Source organism: Jaculus jaculus, chromosome 1 (assembly GCF_020740685.1).
Source record: "Jaculus jaculus isolate mJacJac1 chromosome 1, mJacJac1.mat.Y.cur, whole genome shotgun sequence".
NCBI classification, from domain to species: Eukaryota; Metazoa; Chordata; class Mammalia; order Rodentia; family Dipodidae; genus Jaculus; species Jaculus jaculus.
The window spans coordinates 157601500-157619958 of NC_059102.1; the positions used below are offsets into that span (position 1 = coordinate 157601500).

General features: G+C 47.3%; 1 protein-coding gene across 9 annotated transcripts in view; it reads right to left on the reverse strand.

The window, feature by feature from the left end:
* Ppfia1 (PTPRF interacting protein alpha 1) overlaps window positions 1–18459 on the reverse strand; it is a 110592-nt gene that overhangs the window by 27545 nt on the left and 64588 nt on the right. For 6 of the 9 annotated variants that reach the window (XM_045146416.1, XM_045146412.1, XM_045146390.1 and 3 more), the window contains exons 10-17: window positions 17827–17910; window positions 15119–15250; window positions 14470–14532; window positions 12948–13027; window positions 12394–12529; window positions 9175–9398; window positions 5648–5879; window positions 2812–2841 (exon numbers count right to left, since the gene is read on the reverse strand). In XM_045146416.1, the coding sequence (XP_045002351.1) occupies window positions 2812–2841; window positions 5648–5879; window positions 9175–9398; window positions 12394–12529; window positions 12948–13027; window positions 14470–14532; window positions 15119–15250; window positions 17827–17910 (981 nt within the window). The remainder of the gene's footprint in view (window positions 1–2811; window positions 2842–5647; window positions 5880–9174; window positions 9399–12393; window positions 12530–12947; window positions 13028–14469; window positions 14533–15118; window positions 15251–17826; window positions 17911–18459) is intronic. The other 3 variants (XM_045146426.1, XM_004654241.2, XM_045146394.1) reach the window with 1 other exon arrangement.

An 18459-nucleotide genomic window follows, 5' to 3' on the forward strand; every position in this document is an offset into this window, starting at 1 on the left:
GCGGCATGTGCTGAAGTGCAGGGTGGTGGTAACAGGAGGGAACAATTTCACCCCTGCAAAGTGCAGGCAGGTCCAGGGATACGTTTGCACCATCTGGTTCTGAAGTGGACTAGATGTCGTGGCACATCTGAAGTGGACACTTGTACAAACAAAAGGACTTAAGCAGCTGGTTTCTTTTTAAATGACACTGAGGCATTCTGGTCCCTTCAGCTGGCCCAGTGGATAGCAATATCTCCATACTCCTGCAGGAAGGGGTAGCACTGGTACTCCTGCCATAAAATCAGCAAAGTCACCTTAGCCTGTTTGTAATACTAAAGGAGAAGAGGACGGTGACAATCAGCACAGTGTCTGGCTCCATCTCTAGGTTCTGGGAACACAAGTGTGGTTCAACCAAGTCACCTCAGGAAGAGTATCCTCGAAGTTACCAGACTGCATGCTAAAAGGCTAGGGCATAGGAAGACCAGGCTTCCATGCTTGAGCATGGTCAACATGCTCCAGCCCTTGCTAAGGGGATCTTGCTATCAGCATCAAGAGGGCAAAGTGCTGCTCTCAGTTCTGAGGGAGCAGCACATCCTACAAAGGCAGGCCTGGGTCTGCCAGCCACCTTCAGTGGCACAGTTTCTTGTTTGTGGATAGGGTCTTGCTATGCAGCCAGGTGATCTTCCTGCCTCAGCTTCCTGCGAGCTCGCATAACACGTGGGAGATACCCTACTTGGCTCTGTGTGAGTAACACACTTGTACAGCTTTCTTCACCTAAGCAAAAAAGCAAACCATGGCACCCACATGGCAAGAAACACAGCAAGGCAACAAACTAATCCCCCATGGCAGCAATGTGAACCATTGTGTCTTCACTAACACTACTGCACAGCCCAGAGTAACTCACACAACTGTCACCTGGGCACATGCCTGTCTTAGTGATGGCACAAAGAGCAAGCACGACTGCCTTGGCCCATGGCCATGCCTACTGTGTTGTAAGCGCACTCCCAGCAGGGCTGGGATGGGCTGGCACAGTTGGGGCCAACATGAACAGCATCTGTTCAGCTCGGCCCGAGGCTCTGCACTCAATTTTCAACCACTACTTCTGAGCTGGAGGCCTGAGCTCCTTACACAAGAACTTCCAGAGATATCATGGCCACCAGTCCAAGAAGCCAGTCAAACATAAACTCACACGTTTACCCCACCCTGTGAGCTTTCACACTATGAAAGTGACCTGTACCTCATAGGGATGTGTGAAGAGTTAAATAAAAAGACAGTGGTCCTAACCCTCAGGAGGTTGAGGTAGGACTGATGCAAGTCTGAGGTCAGCCTGAGCTACACAGTAAGTTCCAGGTCAGCCTGGACGAGAGTGAAACTCTACCTTAAAAAAAAGGGGGGGGGGCTGGAGAGATGGCTTAGCAGTTAAGCGCTTGCCTGTGAAGCCTAAGGACCCCGGTTCGAGGCTCGGTTCCCCAGGTCCCACGTTAGCCAGATGCACAAGGGGGCGCACGCGTCTGGAGTTCATTTGCAGAGGCTGGAAGCCCTGGCGTGCCCATTCTCTCTCTCCCCCTCTGTCTTTCTCTCTGTGTGTGTCGCTCTCAAATAAATAAATAAATAAATAAATAAAAAGTAGGGCTGGAGAGATGGCTTAGTGATTAAGGCATTTCTGCAAAACCTAAGGACACTGCTTCGATTCTCCTGGACCCATGTAAGCCAGATGTACAAGTGGGCGCATGCATCTGGAGTTCCTTTAGAGTGGCCGGAGGCCCTGACATGCCTATTCTCTCTTTCTCTCTGCCTCTTCCAATCAAATAAATAAATAAGTTAAGTACCTTTAAAAAAAAAAAAAAGTAGGGCTGAAGAGATGGCTTAGTGGTTAAGGCACTTGCCTGTCAATCCTAAGGACTCATGTTCAATTTTCCAGGTCCCATGTAAGCCAGATGCACAAGGTGATGCAAGCATGTAAGATCCCACATGTGCACAAGGTGGCGCAAGTACCTGGAGTTTGATTATAGTGGCTAGAGGCCCTGACACACTGATTCTCTCCTCTCTCTCTCACACACACATACACACACACATGGGGGGGGGCAGTCTGTTGGGTTTGCCTCAAAAAAAAAAAAAAAGGCCAGGTACATGCTTTTAATCCTAGCACTCAGGAAGCAGAGGTAGGAGAATCACAGTGAGTTGGAGGCCAGCCTGAGACTGCACAGTGAATTCCAGGTCAGCCTGAGCTACAGTGAAACCCAACCTTGAAAAATCAAAAATAATATAAACACAGAGACAGTGGGCACCAAGTATGGCAGTCCACACCTGTAACCCCTGTGGAGGCAGGAGTTCAAGGTCATTCTCAGCTATGTACTGAGTTGGAAACCAGCCTGCTGCCTGCCTAGATTACTTGCAACTCTAAAATCAAAAAAGAAAACAAGACAATGAGTTGTCTGCATCAGCCGGAGCTGAGTACAGAGCTCAAGCTCATCACGCACCAGCTGTCAGTATGAGTGAGCCTGCTTCCCCAAATCTCAACCTGTGGCTCTGCTGTGACAACTCCTTGTTTTCAATTCTGGATGGGTCTGTTATATACAAGCATGCAGTGATTACATGCAAAAGCAGGGGTAGAGATGGGGGATGGGGCAGTGGACTCTTGTCCAAGTATTCCAGAGACAAAGCATTTCCTACACCACAATCACACTACAAGTGCAGGGTTAGAATACACAGCTCCACCAAAATGTCAATTATTCACATCACACCATGGTACAGGGTGACATTCATGGAAACAGGACATTCTTTAATGTGTTAAGGAGACATGAAGGTGTGTAAAGTTACTAAGCAATTTACCTTTCTACGGTGTTTCCTTAAATCACTAGGCTGACAGATGCATGTGAAGAAATGAAGAGAAACCAGATTTACTGCACACTTTGAAGTTAGAAACTCAAGGATCAGTAAGGCAAGCATGTTAACTTAGGGGTTGACAGTACGGACACATGAGATAGTACTTTACAGAAAATGCCACAGGAAACAACTTCTTGTTGTTTTCTAAGGTAGGGTCTCACTCTAGGCCAGGCTGACCTGGAACTCACTCTGTAGTCTCAGGCTGACCTTAAACTCACAGTGATCCTCCTACCTCTGCCTCCCAAGTGCTGGGATTAAAGGCGTGTGCCACCACGCCCGGCACAACATTTTTTGCAACACAATTTAAGTACAAGTTATTCAGGATTTATCAGGAAACAATATATAAATGATTACTCAGGTAGAATTAAATTTGAATATATGCAACTTATATAAATATGATACTCTATATAAATAACAAAGGGCTCTAATGCGCATCTTCTCTAAGGCAGCCCTCCCTGGAATGTGTTAAAAATATTGTAACTTAACATACTCTTATCAATAAGGAAGTTATAATACTATCACAAAATTAACCAAACCTACCTTTTATTAATCATCTCTTGAACATTAATATGACATCCTATAATTTGATTTACAGCTTCTCAAAAAAAGTTTGTTGCTTAAAGCAAGGGATCCTGTGAAATACTTAAGAACACAAGCTGCCACAGTCCTGGGCAGACCCCCTACATCTCCTGGCTCCTGTAAGATATTTATGATAAAGCAATCCACTAATGACAATGGTATAAATCAGTGAGCAGATGAGGTCTATGATCTTGTAGGACTACACCATGTACTATTTATGCACTGTTTATGCAAAGTTTCTGCTAGTTCCATATGCAGTAAATCATGTCTGCACAGAAACACATATGTGATGATCATAGATCGTGAGTCACTTCCTCCTATAAACACATCATTACCACATACTAACCAACATTTATTTGTCACTACTGATTTAGAATGCTACATTGCATGCAGCCCTATACCAAAGAGGTCATCAGCAGTGAAAAGAGTGGACACTGCATACCTTAAGTGTGGCCAGCCAGGCCAAATGACTGAACGGGTGCACTAGTGGCATGTCTGTAATGGGGGAAAACAACCACTCTCTAATTGTACTAGAGGCCTGCTCCATGGGAAAGAATACATGCCTGGTACTAAAATCTAGTCAAAAGCCTATGGCAGGGAAGATCATGGGCCCTAGGAGTGAAACACCTGCTCTTGCCTGGCTAAATGCATATATTATGCTCACCAAACAGACCTGTAAGCACTTTTACTAATGTTGCTACCCACATATTAATGCTACTCCCACTTTTGGTTAGAGAAGCTTCTCTTTTCAGATGGTGGTGACCATTGGGATGAACCAAAAGGCACCACAGTGCTGAGAAGAAGAGACCGAGAAGTGTTCAGCACTAAAATACCTCTATCACACTTTCCAAGGATCGGGGTCCATTGTGGAAGAGGTGGTGGGAGGAATGTAAGAGCCAAAAGAAGGGAAGGACTGCTTACAATGCAATCGTCCTGACAGAAAATGGCCTTGATATTCATGACCTTGTACTACCTTCACAAGACCCTGATCATAGGAGGAAAACATGATGACATAAAAGAAAATAATTGAGAGAGGGAGGGGATATGATGGAGTGAATTTGTGAAGGGGAAAGTAGGGGAGGGAAGGGAATTATGATTTATTGTCTATAATTATGGAAGTTACCAAGAAAAAAAGTTGTTTTTTTTTTTAAAAATACATGTTTTAATGTGAAAAGGCCCAGCAACTTGCACTTCTGGCACAGTCTAGCACACAGACTCACACTCAGCTGCCTGGCCACCTGCTCAGGCTATGAAGAACTGTCACAGCATGAGGTAGGGACCTAGGGTCTGGATGAGACAGGTACACAGAGATTGTCAGCCTACACATGGAATCACAGGGCCAAAGGAAAAATGCATTACATCCAGCTGTTCCTCCAAAGCGTCTGGAAGAAGAATGAAGTCATGGGTGAAGCTGTCAAGGAGTTCAAAATATCATCTAATGAGCTAATGATGGACGTTATACAAATAGTACATCAAAATACCAAAACAGATGGCTACTGCTCCATGTGCCACTGAAGTGACTCAGTGACTTAGATCTTGACCCACAATGCAGCAAAACACAGCAGACAGCAGCAGAAAGCTGTGTCAGGCAACTGGGCAGCAGCACGTGCTCAGAGGCCATGCACACACTTCCTACTCTCAATCAAGTCATAGGACTTCCAGGACAGAAGTATGCCCAAGCTGAGGAGAGGCCTGTCTGCTTCTGAGGAAGCAGCAGTGTGGCTTCATATGCCATAAGCCTTCTGGCTGGCCCCCGTGCCCTGGAGCTTCATATGGTATCCCTACTATAAAATTACAGCCTGGTTCTTGTGAACACCTTTGGAATTCTTTCCTTTTTGTGGGGCTAGGGCTGGAGCCCAGGGCCTCGCACATGCTGGGCCAGCCCTGCCCCATGAGCGGTCTGCACGTCGTCCTGGGTGTTTCACTCCTACTTGTTGACTGGCTACGCCTGGAGAAGTCATGTTATTTCCTCCCAAGGCTGTTGCCTAGAGTCCCCCAAGTAAGTGGTAACAAGCTAACCTGGCCATCCAAACACAAAATTAATATGACATTAAAGGAATGATTAAATTTTAGCTAGTTTAAAATTTTTTAAACCTTTAAAATACAAATATAGTTGGTTTGCTTCTGGGCAAAGAGGTAACTTCCAATGCAGTTCTTCACCTAGGTGTGCAGGGGCAGGCTGCAGCAGGAAGGCCACACTTACCAGCGTCATGACACCCAATCTGTCCACTTCCCGAGCGGGGCTGTGAGGGACCCTTCTTGGGGTGGACCGACCGCTGCCCGGAGGGGAGGAGCCAGCGAGCGAGGAAGCAGGGTAGGGGGGAATGGAGCTCATTGATCTAAAACGACCAAGATTGTCTAAACTTCCACTGCCAACTCTACTCTCAATCTCCTCTGCCCGCTGCTCTGTGTTCTCCTTCTCTTCTTGTATCAACCTAAAATCAAAACAGAAGCTGTCAGCCTCCTTAATTACCGCAAATGTTAGTGTATTTAGATATTTAAAAAAATATATTATAGTCAGCTGTGGTGGCCAGTGTCTATAATCCAGCATTTGCAGGTAGAGACAGGAGGATCTGAACTTCAAGGTCCTTCTCAGCTACACAGTGAATTGAAGGCCAGTATGGGTTCCATGGCATCTGATCTCACCCTTCTTCATCTGCTGATTTATCCCTGTGAGAATTTTGGTTCATTACTCATTTTGGCAGAAGCTCCAGCTCTTTATTATTGTTGGGTTTTCTTATTTATTCTGATTTTATGAGACATGGGTCACTCTGTAACCAAAACTGGCTTCAAACTCATGATAACCCCTGCCCCCTACCCTGCCTCAGCCTTCAAAGTGTTAGGATTATAGGCATGAGGCACCGTGCCTAGCTTACCTTTCTTAATGTAATGAATGAATGAAATAGGATCTCATGTCACCCAGGCTGGCTTAAAACTAGCCATGAAGATGAGCAGCCCTTTGAACTTCTGATCCACCTCCCCTGTGCTAGGATTACAAGTGTGCACCATCATGCTGGGTTTGATTCAATGCTGAGGATCAAATCCAGAGATTCCTGCATGCTAAGAAAGCATTCTCCCAAGTGAGCTACACCCCCAGCTCCAATGTAGAATTTAGAACAAAAAAGGTAGTTTCCTGTTGAGTCTTGTTAAGGTGGTTCTGATATCTTTCATATTTGATTTTGTATTATATATTTGACTTTACATTATATATCATTCACACTATAATTTTTGAAGGGCTGACTGACAATCTCTTCTATGGTTGCAGCTATTAATTTCCTTCCTGAGAAATGAGACACTTAATCACTACACCTCTCACCTCCTACATATTCACCTATAGGTCTCACAGGAAACCAGGAACTCTGATGCAAAGAACCAATCCACAAAGCAACTAGAAGTAGCCAACACTTAACCATGGCAGCAAGAGAAGAGGCTGACCACCAGCACAAGAGGCCAGCCCTGCTGGCTTGTGGTGCACGCCAAGCAGCTTACACTAACGTGGAATTCAAGGCCGAGGCTCTCCCTCCCTGAAGCACTGCGCATGCAGCAGTTTTAGTGTTATGACTGTGCCAGTAACAACTAGAGTACTACCAAGCACAGCATTTTGCAGTGCCTTCCACCTACACTTTTACTCACATATGCTAAAAGGATCTTACTGTTGACAAGGTCAGTGACTAGATCTTAGCATCCATAGCATGACAACTTGTTTCACTACAGAATAATCATTTCTGGGCCAGGCATGGTAGTCCACACTTGTCATTTAGCACTTGGGAGGTATAGGAAGGAAAATCAGGAAATCAGTCTGGGCTATATGAGATCCTGTAGCAAATAAGCAAAAAGAGAGAGAGACAGACAGACCACGTCTACCTGGAAATACACTGCAAGAAGTAAAAGCCATGGGCAAAGGCCCTCTTTCCAATCATGTCTTCTAAAATGTGCCTGGCTTTGGGTAACACAAGCAACTGGCAGGCTTCCTGTGAGGCTTGCCCCTTGGGAGGCTGACTCCGCTGGCCTCTCCCACTCAAGCTCTCTCCACACAGAACAGGCAGAGTCACCTGTTTGAACTTGACGAGAATGAGCACCTTCTGGCCCAACAGGCCCCTGATGGTCCACATTCATGGCTGCTCTTCATGAGGGCAAAACCAGCTGTGGCTGCCCAGGTCTGAGCCCATACAGATATCATCTGAGCACACTGCTGCACCTCACGACCTGGCCACTGTCAACAGTGGGTACCTTTGGCCTCGCTATCACTACAAGGACAGTGGCAGGACCCCACTCCACAGCTAGTCCACAGCTTTGTAAATTTCATTGTAATAGTTAACACAGTTGCTAAAGAAAAAAGAAGTAATTTACAGATGAGCTGGACATGGCAACACAGGCCTGTGATCCCAACAATAGGGAGGCTGAGGTAGGAGGATGTCAAGTTCAAGGCCTTCCTGAGGTATGTAATGACATACTGTGTCAAAAAGCAACAATAGGATGTGGTGGCACAGGCCTTTAATTCCAGCACTCAGAAGGTTGGAGTAGGAGAATCCCCATGATTTGAAGCTGTGTGGGGCTACATAGTGAGCCTAAACTAGGGTGAGACCATGGCTCAAAAAACTAAAATAAAATAAAATAAAAGGCAACCCCCCCAAAAATTGGTGGTGTTAAAATGACTTGGACATCCTCCCTCCACATGACCTCTGACAACAGACTGCACTACAAAGAGTGAACTTTCCTGTGCTGGACTATCTAACATCCCAGCACTGCACCTCCAAACACCCATGCACTGCACCTCCTAACATCTCAGCACTGCGCCGCCTAACTTCCAAGCGCTGTACCTCCCACTACGTCATGCTGCACCTCCCTACACCCCGTGCTGCACTATGTAACATAAGGAAAGGCACAGCATGGGCAAGCCTGTCCTTTCTGATCAAGGGACCAGTGAAAGTCACTGGAAAATGTGGCTCTATGAATCACACAGAGAGCCTTGTGGGCACCAGTGGATATCATAGTGGGACTGCCAGGATTGAGTTTAGAGGTCACTAAAGCTGGATGAGAACCACTAAGCAGTGTCCCTTCATTTCCCAGTTCAAGTTCCACCCTCTGTTAATCACAGGTCAAACTCTGACTTCTGTTGTCACTCTGTCTTCTGACACCAGCTGACAGAAGGAAGGCTGCTGCTTACTGTTCATAATATGCTCCAGTTGGCACCTCACCAGGGCACATGATGCCCCTTGCACTCCCCGTACATATTCTTCAGGCACAGCTCTGGTGGCACTGAGCCTTGAGCCTCTGTAGATATCTTTAGTTTCTGGGGGAGCATCCTACACGACCATCCTGATACCATAATGAAGGCCTTCTAAAACTCTTCAAATTCTAACCCAAAACTCTGTTACAATGGGGCATTAGAAAATCTAACCTTCCAGACTTCTCAAGGGAATGAGCTCCTTGCATAATCTCTTGCTTTTTCCTTAATCAATGGATGAAAGTGTGCATTTCATTCTGACATCTTCAAACATGTGTATCATGTATTTCACTCATTTCACTTTCCTCCTTTGCTCCCCACCTCAAACTCTGTCCTCCCCTCTTATCCATTTCTTTTGAGACATGCAGCCTAGGCTGGACTAGAACTCTACATAGCTGAGGATGACCTTAAGCTCCTAATCCTTCTGCCTTACTCTCCAGAGTTCTAGGCTCACAGGTGTGCACGAACCTCAGGCCCCATCTACTTCCACTTGCACATGTTACCTGATCTCTTTGTTGATGGCGTCCAGCTGCTCCTGAAGCATCATGGCCAGAGTCTGCGCATCGGCCTGACCACTGGGTGACAGCAGATCAACGGAACTCAGCAGTGTGTCCCTGTCATCTTCACCATCTGACACATCCATGTCACTCTCAAATGCCTGGGCCACATTTGCCAAGACACTGGCTTGCTGGGCCCGTTCCCAATCCTGCTCATTGAGAGTCTGTACCTGCCAGGAAGAACACCATGCCTCAGCCATTAATGAGCAATAGTAGTCACTGTGTTGGAGGAAGACGGTTGTCAGGTATGTCAGCAGTTTGAAATGGAAGCCCATAGGCCTTGAGAAGACAGGCATGTTTACAAACTGTGTGGGCAGCTGCTAAGAAAGCGACATTTCAGAGATGGGGAAGCTGGGCATGGTGCAGCACACCTGTAATCCCAGCACCTAAGAAACAAAGGCTGGGGAGGTATCCAGATTTGGGGGTCAGCCTAAGAGAGCCTGCCTTAAAACGAGAGCAAGAGTAGTGTGCGTGCTGGCAGATGAAGATCATGCACTCCTTAGACTGTCCTATGTTCACGTTGCTTACTTTAATGGGCAGTAAAGAAAAATGTAACATAGCTGCACTTGGGTTAGGCTCCCTCAGCTGCCACCACCTCCAAGTGCCACAGAATGGCACAGTAGGAAGTTTGCACAGCTGTGCTTTCCTGAGCCTAGTGCTGCGCACTGGGAAAAGCCAGAGGAAAGTAGAACATGCACGACAACAGCTTTGTGGGCAGCTGGCTGGCCAGCAAATGGACTTTTCCTGAGAGTAGCACCTCACACACAAGACGCCTGCTGTGAGAACATAGCGGCTGAGACCCCCACTTGGTGGTTACTTTCTGCCTCTTCTTCCCTCCCTCTCCTTCTCCTACCAACTGACAGCCTCCCCTCCCTCTACTCTACAGATGTAAGGACCCATGCCTTCTGCTATTCTTGCTCTCAAAGGGGCCACATCCTCTGCTGAACTCCTACCACCACTGTGTCCTCCTGCTGGCTCAGCCCAATCAGCTAAGAACACTGTCTCCACTCTCACCTTAAACTACAAACACAAACACACAACTTCATCCCACCCCAGTCTTCCATGGCCTACCATCAATTTCTATGCCCATCAGCAAGCCTGTCAACAATGGCCTGTTTGTCCACTCCTTCCCTCCCACTCCCAGGAGCTCAATGCAGACCATGGGCTAAGCCCCTCCCTCCAGCAGAGCTGCCCCAGCCAGCCCTAACCAACCACCCTGCCCTCTGCTTACCTGCTAGCCCAAACTGCCCACCCACAGTAGACTCAACTTTGGCTATCCCTCTCCTCCCTGGCCTCAGAACCACACCCCTTGTGGTTCCTTCTCAATCCCCAGCCTGGGGTACTCTATGAATCCAACTCTTAACCATAGGCTTCCATGGACGATTTCACCCTGACTCATGCTTCAAAATACCTCCTGCATGGTTTATACCTCTGCTTCTGGACTGTTCTCTTGCTTCCAAACTGGAATATCCAAAGGCCACCTAAGCACCTTCTCCGGAATAGGAAATGAACATAGACCCCTCCACCTAAACCTACAGCTCTCTTCCCTTAATAACAGGCCCCACCTTCCCTGCCACTCCTAGCCAAGCCCTGGCATATAATGACTCTACTCTTTCCTTCACCTGGTGCAGACCTCATGGCACCACGGCACAGTCCTAACACTTCCTGTTCTTTCCTGCCCTAGGTCTCTGCTCCAGTCACAAACCCAGGTGCCTCATGCCCATTCCTTGATGCTTCTTGCCCGTCATACTGTGATGGTTTGAAAATACACTCCTCTTCCCACCTCCATATCTATGGGGACAGGATGTAGTGGCTCCCTCATAGAATGGAGGTAATACAGCCAAAGGGAAAGTGAGCAGCTTCCAAGGATAGGCTTTTACCCAGCTCTCCAAATGTGAGCTCTGAGGGAAGCCAATGTCACACCGTGGGGACCAGTAGGGAACACGCAGCCAGGTCCACCCAGTGAGGACCTCAGGCCTCCAGCCTACACTATGACAGAACCTAGAAGCAGAACATCTAGCCCTGCCCAGCCTCCCCCAGCTGTGAGTACAAGCGGCCCAGGGCCTGTCATCCTACATGCTAAGTGCTACTGGACTCAAGACATGTGGACCAGGATTAGCCACAGATGCCAATCCAAAAGCTTCATAGTAGCTTCCCACAGAGCACTAGGTAGGAATATGCATAGTGTCTTTTACTGTTTGTCGTGTGCTTCCCCTCCCCAGCTGGGTACTCTGGGCTGCAGGCATTTTGCATTCTCACCATTTTTGGTTTTGAGGCAGGGTCTCAGGTTGGCCTTGAAACTCCCAGCAATCCTCCTGCCTCAGTGTCTCAAGTGCTGTGATTACAGTTGGGTGCCACCCTGCCCAGCTTCATATATTTTTTTTTTCACTATTTCAAACAAGTACCTAGCATTGAAGTTAAAAGTTGTTTTTATCAAAATTAGTTTCCTTTTTAAAAGGGACAAGAAAGAAAGAAAGGAAGGAAGGAAGGAAGGAAAAGGAAGGAAAAGGAAGGAAAAGGAAGGAAAAGGAAGGAAAAGGAAGGAAGGAGAAGGAAGGAAGGAGAAGGAAGGAAGGAGAAGGAAGGAAGGAGAAGGAAGGAAGGAGAAGGAAGGAAGGAGAAGGAAGGAAGGAGAAGGAAGGAAGGAGAAGGAAGGAAGGAGAAGGAAGGAAGGAGAAGGAAGGAAGGAGAAGGAAGGAAGGAGAAGGAAGGAAGGAGAAGGAAGGAAGGAGAAGGAAGGAAGGAGAAGGAAGGAAGGAGAAGGAAGGAAGGAGAAGGAAGGAAGGAGAAGGAAGGAAGGAGAAGGAAGGAAGGAGAAGGAAGGAAGGAGAAGGAAGGAAGGAGAAGGAAGGAAGGAGAAGGAAGGAAGGAGAAGGAAGGAAGGAGAAGGAAGGAAGGAGAAGGAAGGAAGGAGAAGGAAGGAAGGAGAAGCATGGAGAAGGAAGGAGAAGGAAGGAGAAGGAAGGAGAAGGAAGGAGAAGGAAGGAGAAGGAAGGAAGGAAGGAAGGAAGGAAGGAAGGAAGAAAGTCAGCATGCCTAGGCAAACAAATTCTTAGCCAGAAAATTCAGAAGGAGCACAGGAGAAGACAATGGCAAGTGGCCGATAATGAGACCCAGAATTGGCTGAGGATCAAGGGGTGACTTTCCCATGAGTGGAAGCCTTGCCTTGGAGGGCTCGTCCCGCAGTGCTGCCAGTCTGCCCTTCTGGGGGCGCCGCAATACCGCGCTGGTGCTGTAGGCATCAGTGTGCCCATCTGCCACAGGGAACCTGAAGTCAGGGACACTGCCCAGGTGGGGCCGGCTGGAACATGGAAAAAAGGTTGGTATTAGAAGAAAGGTAACTGTCAAGTTGGAGAAAGTCTCCAAGGAGGGTCCTGAGAACCACCTGCTGCCTGTACATAGCCAACATTTTCATGTCCACTCCTCAGCTCTCCCAGGTTTCCAGAAAACCCATGCCATACTGGGTACCTCAATCCAAACACGCAAATATTAGGGATCACTTCACCTTCTAAATTGCCTCCTGAGCTTCCGAGTCATGCCAGTGACATGTGGCCTTGCATAGGCTTTCACCTTGGGAAGGACATCTTCCTTAACCTCTTGCCTGCTAGTAAACTACAGGCATCTTGAGGTCAAACCACAAGCTATCTATCAGAGCATGTGCTGCCTACATGAGCAACACAGGCCTTGCAAACATACAACGGATGCTGAAAATGTCATACCCGTGATGGAGTGAGGCACCTCTCAGTCTCATCTGGTCCAGCTCAGCCCTTAGTGCTTCAATGTTTAGGACAAGCTGATCCTACAAAACAGTAAATGATTTACATTGTGGCTCTTTTTACAGCAAGCATGCTCAGATGTTAAGCAGAACCATAACAGGTTAAATGATCAACTACAAAGACTAAACTCTGGATTCTGAGTTTGACAGTGAACATAGCAGGCTGCATGTTTGTGCAAGCCCTAATGGAGGAAAGCACCACACTGTCAGCACACAGATGCTGTAGGAAGAGCAGAATCCCCTCAAGAGCAAGGCAGCACGCGTTTCCTGCTGCAAGTGTGTCTTCCCACCACCTCCTGCATCATCTGTCCACTGACCACACTGCTAAATCTGTATTGCCCAGGCGAGCAGCTGCTGTCACATGCAGCCATAAAACATGCACCATCTCTAGTCCAAGGTGACCAGTGCTCTAACTACAGAACACACAGTCTGCTTCCTAAGACTCAGTATGGAAAGAAGAATGACAAGTGGTTCATCACTGTCGTGTCTTAGAAGAGAATGAAATGATAACACTGTCAGGTTTGCTGACCAACCTTACCCACTTCTTGTTAGCTCAAAGTTGCAGATATGGTCACATATTTTTGCTGAAAAGTACTGTTCCTTCAAAGCCCCCCTCCTTTTTTTCTTTTTGGTTTGTGATAGGTGGAGTTCGTGTGTGTAAATCCAGTCACATGCATGTCATGGTGCATACGAGGTGGTCAGAGGACAGCTTTAGGTGTCAAGTCCTCACCTTCCACCTTGCTTCAGGCGGGGTCATTCACTATTCACTGCTGCATTTCAGACTAGCAGGCCCTCCATCTTCTGTGAGATTCTGCCCTCTCAGCCTCCCTTCTCACTGCAGGTGCTCCTGCTTACACAGGTGCTGGGGATCCAAACTCAAGTACTTACACTTGTATGGCAAGTGCTCTACCCACCGCACCTTCTGCTCAGCCCCGCCTTTCAATATTTAACTTCTTTTTTACGGTGCTAGGGATGGGCTTATGGCTTTGGTGGATAAGTGCTCTCCCACCTAACCATCCCCATAGCCCTCACAGAAGAGGAGGAGGGAGGGAGAGTGGGTGTGTGCGCGCGAACGTGGTATATATAATTTGCCAGCAGAAAAAGAGAGAGGGAAAGGCAGGGTACGGGCATCCTCAGGGCCTCTTGCCACTACAAATGAACTTCAGACACATGCATCGCTTTGTGTATCTGGCTTTACATGGATACTGGGGAGACCAGTAAGCTTTGCAAGCAAGTACCTTTAACCACTGAGCCTTCTCCCCAACCAATAGCACTGTTTTTAGTTTGTAGCATATAATTTAGTCTCAAACCCAGGAAGGTCCAGGATTCTGAACCATGCACAAGGCATTCAGCATTCGAATGTAAGGCCTTAAACATCTTAGGCAGTGGTAGAAAAGGCACAGGGTTTACCTCAATTTACACCAATACCTGGGGCCACTTCCTCAAAGAGTGAGAGATTGAAGTACCTTATCATGCTGCGTCTCTTCTAATTGCTTCTTCGCATTTTCAACTTCTCGCAATAGAGAATTCTGAAAAACATATAGCAAGTCCTTAGGGCTGGCTCTTTAAAGGACCCATGTAATACAGCACGCCACAACTACGCTTGCTTAAACTACCAGCAGCCCACCAGCAGGAGCAGGGCCGCAGCCTGAGTCAAGCATGGGTTGAGAGGCAAGGTCAGTTCACAGAACCAAACGTGCTCCTTCGCTGACCACATCCTAAATGTATGCTGCAGTTTGGTGTGGTTTCTCCTGGGGGGGAAGGGGTTCTGATACAGGCTCTTTGTACACCAGACTAACCCCAAATTCAAGGCAATGCTCCTGCCTCAGGCTGAGCGTGGGATCCCAGTCATGTACCATTATACCCAGCTTGTGAGTCAGATGGTACTTTGCTATTTATGGCTGCTTTTGTGTGGGTTATTGATTAGCACAACATTATTTGACTTACTCAGTTACTAAAAGTCTCAGGTATTACCAACTGGACCCCTGTAGAAACTATTTGCCTATACCTCCCTAGAGATTCAGGCTGACACACAAAAGGGCTAGCTAGGTAGTGGAGTGACAGGAGACCAGCCAGTGCCCTCTCCTTGTCTGCAGGGATCCTGGACCTCCGCACCTTATCCTCCAGTGCTGCCATTCTCTCCTTCAGATGCAACTGGAGCCTCTCGTTGGATTCAAACAGCAGCTTGTCTACAGTGTCCGACAAGCGCTTGTTGTGCTCTTCATTCATCTTTTCTCTCTGCCGTGCCTACAACAGGAGCAGGAAAGCTTCAGCTTCAGAGAGATGACAGGCAACCATCAGTGCTCCCCACTGCTGCCTCAGTCACTCTCAGCGGATTTGCACATTACAACCAACTGGCAGACTAGGAAACTCAGAACGAGTCTTGGACAGGCAGTGACGCAGAAGGTCTCATTGCTTCTACTAAACAAGGGACTTAAGAGAGCTCAGGAAGAACTTGAGAGACTGACATATGCACGTTGATAGAGGAGTTTCCCCTTGTGTAAATAACAGTTTGGGGCTACACTGAAGGGAAAAGAATTAACAGAGTAAAAGATAACGGCTGTTTTGAACAGTCAGTAGAGGCTGAGATTTCTTTTTTGTTTGTATGCTTGCTTGTTTTTGTTTTTGGTTTTTTTTTGAGGTAGGGTCTCACTCTAGCCCAAGCAGACCTGGAATTCACTATGGAGTCTCAGGGTGGTCTTGAACTGACGGCAATCCTCGTACCTCTGCCTCCCGAGTGCTGGGATTAAAGGTGTGCACCACCACGCCTGGCAAGGCTTAAATTCTTTATCCCTCATGTTGTATGAATTTCTTACCATGGAACTTCCAACCAAATGCTACAAATAATAACTTAAGTAACTTTAAATATGCTAGCTAAGGGAAATGGAACCAGCCTAGATGTCCCTCAACTGATGAGTGGATAATGAAGATGGGGCACATTTATACAATGGAGTTCTACTCAGCGGTAAAGAAAAATGAAGTTATGAAATTTGCAGAAAAATGGATGGACCTGGAAACGATTATACTAAGTGAGATAACCCAGGCCCAGAAAGCCAAACGCCACATGTTCTCTCTCATATGTGGATCCTAGCTACAGATGACTGGGCTTATGCGTGAGACTGAAAATACTTAGTAGCAGAGGCCAGTAATTTAAAAAGGAGACATAAAGGGAAGAGAAAGGAAGGGAGGAGGGTACTTAATATACTTGATATTGTATATACATATATTGTATATATGTAAGTACAATGATTGTTATGGGAGGTAATATGATGGAGAATGGAATTTCAAAGGAGAAAGTGTGGGGGGGGAGGGAGGGAATTAACACGGGATTTTTTTTATAATCATGGAAAATGCTAATAAAAATTTTAAAAAAATATGCTAGCTAACAAGGCACAGGTCTGATGTACAAAACCATGATCAGCTTCAAGGTTTGAAAACCCTGTGCCCCCCACACATAGGGAACACATTACAGGTGGAAGGAGCAGAGGTAGCAGGCAGCTCATGCCTGCATTACCCAAGCCCAGCTGCAGGGCTCAAGGGACCCTCCCAGGTAGAGGGCAATGAGCATGGGCTGCTTGCATCATGTCCAGGCAAGACTGAACCCTCGACGACAGGCCCACCATGAGTCCCAGCAACTCTGTACATACATGCAGCTTCCTCATGGAAGACTAGTGTGTAGTGGCACCTCCCAAAACCTTTGAATGTGCCTGACACAAAACAACTATCAGTATCCACAGAGGCCCATGCAGGGGCCTGTGCAAGGGCAGGACAAATGATAGAACTTTGGAAGTGTGTGTCAATTTTCTTAAAACAAAGCAGCAAAAGGTTAAGTGAAAAATGCAATTCTATGTTTACAAGCTCAGTGGGGGGGAGTGTGTGTGTGTGTGGCCTAATCCATGATCTCTCACAGGGATTCAAAAGACATCATTTCCTAGAAGGGCATCTGATTCTCTGCAGTTCAAGGCCAAGAATAGACTTCCAGTGAAAGCAAGACTTAACAGCCTTAAATTGATGGCAAAATGCTAGCTGACATGGTGGAAGGGCTCTGCAGTCAGACATTTATGCTTCCTCCCTCCATACCAGGCACTGTGCCAGCAGGGCCTGGGCCTGCCTTTTTAACTATTTTCTGGATGGCATTCACTTGCCTCTCCAAGGAAAGCTCACAAAATTAACCTGACCCAACTGCTGCCTGCCCCAACATCCTCCTTCAGCACTGCCTTTTTCATGGCAGCTCTGTAGGTGTTCTTAGTACTCTAAAACATCCAGTCCAACTCCAGCACTGCTGTGGAGTACCGACCCAACCCAGCACTGCATCTAGAGTCCCAACCCCTTCAGTATTGTATTTGGAGTATTAATCTAGGATCTGGGAACAGAAGTCATCACTCTGGCTGGAATCTAGTATTTCTGGACTCCATCCTGAGAAAGGAGACTAGTCATCAAGGAAGAAAAGGCCTTGCTCTATGTTTTAGGAGGTTCCTGGTCAACACTGTAAGTTTTAGGGGGATTGGTATGGACTTGTATGGACTCATTTGTATCCAGATAGTTCCCTGATGGGCTGGAAGAGCAAGAAGCCTTTTTGGCCTTGGGGATCCTGATTCCCATGCAATATTGCTGCCAATGATGCTGAGAAACCACCAGTGTGAGACACATGTGGGTGCTGTAACAGATGAGGCCACAAAACAAAAGCATACAGTAAGGACAAAGACAGAGGGCCAAAGTCTGAGGAGGAGACCTGGAGGCCATGGAGAAGGGAGCAATGGAGAAGAGGCCCAAGTCCTTGCCCTGCACATCCCACAGAGGACTAGACTTAGCCTCTGACGTACCCGCTGAAGCTCCTGATTCTTCTCCTCCAGCTGCGCCTCCATCTGCCGCAGTCTTTCTTCAATGTTTCCGTGTCTCTCCTCAGCCTGTCATGAAAAACATGTAAGCCAACATCCCACCAACACTTCAGTCACAACAGGCTACATACTACTGCGGCAGCAAGCACCACATGCTCTGTGTGGACTGTCAACCCTGTCCAGCAGCAGCACTTACTCACAGCCATGAGCATCTCTTCTGTGGCTTCATGTGGACAGTATGAAGTAACTAGCCCTCTCGCAGTGGCCTGGAGGGTGGTGAGCACTGACAACTGACTTTATATTTCCCCCACCCCGGCCTGACCTCAGTGGATGCATGACTGCCCATCCTCAATGCTTCTGGTGAATGAGCATGGGAAGCAGAAAGCAGCAAGCACAAGAAAGGAGCAAGATACACAGTCTACCTTCCTAAGCTTAGAAGTAAGTTCCAACAGTTTAGCTTCCTTAGCAGCAGAGCTCCCGGAAGACAAAGGATCAGACTACAAAGCCAACAAGGACAGGAAGGATAGCAGGGAGAAAAGAAACCGAGACTTTAAAAGTGGACCAAGGACGGAGAATGCAAGGTTCTGTTTCAGCCCACAGAAACATACGTGTTAGAGG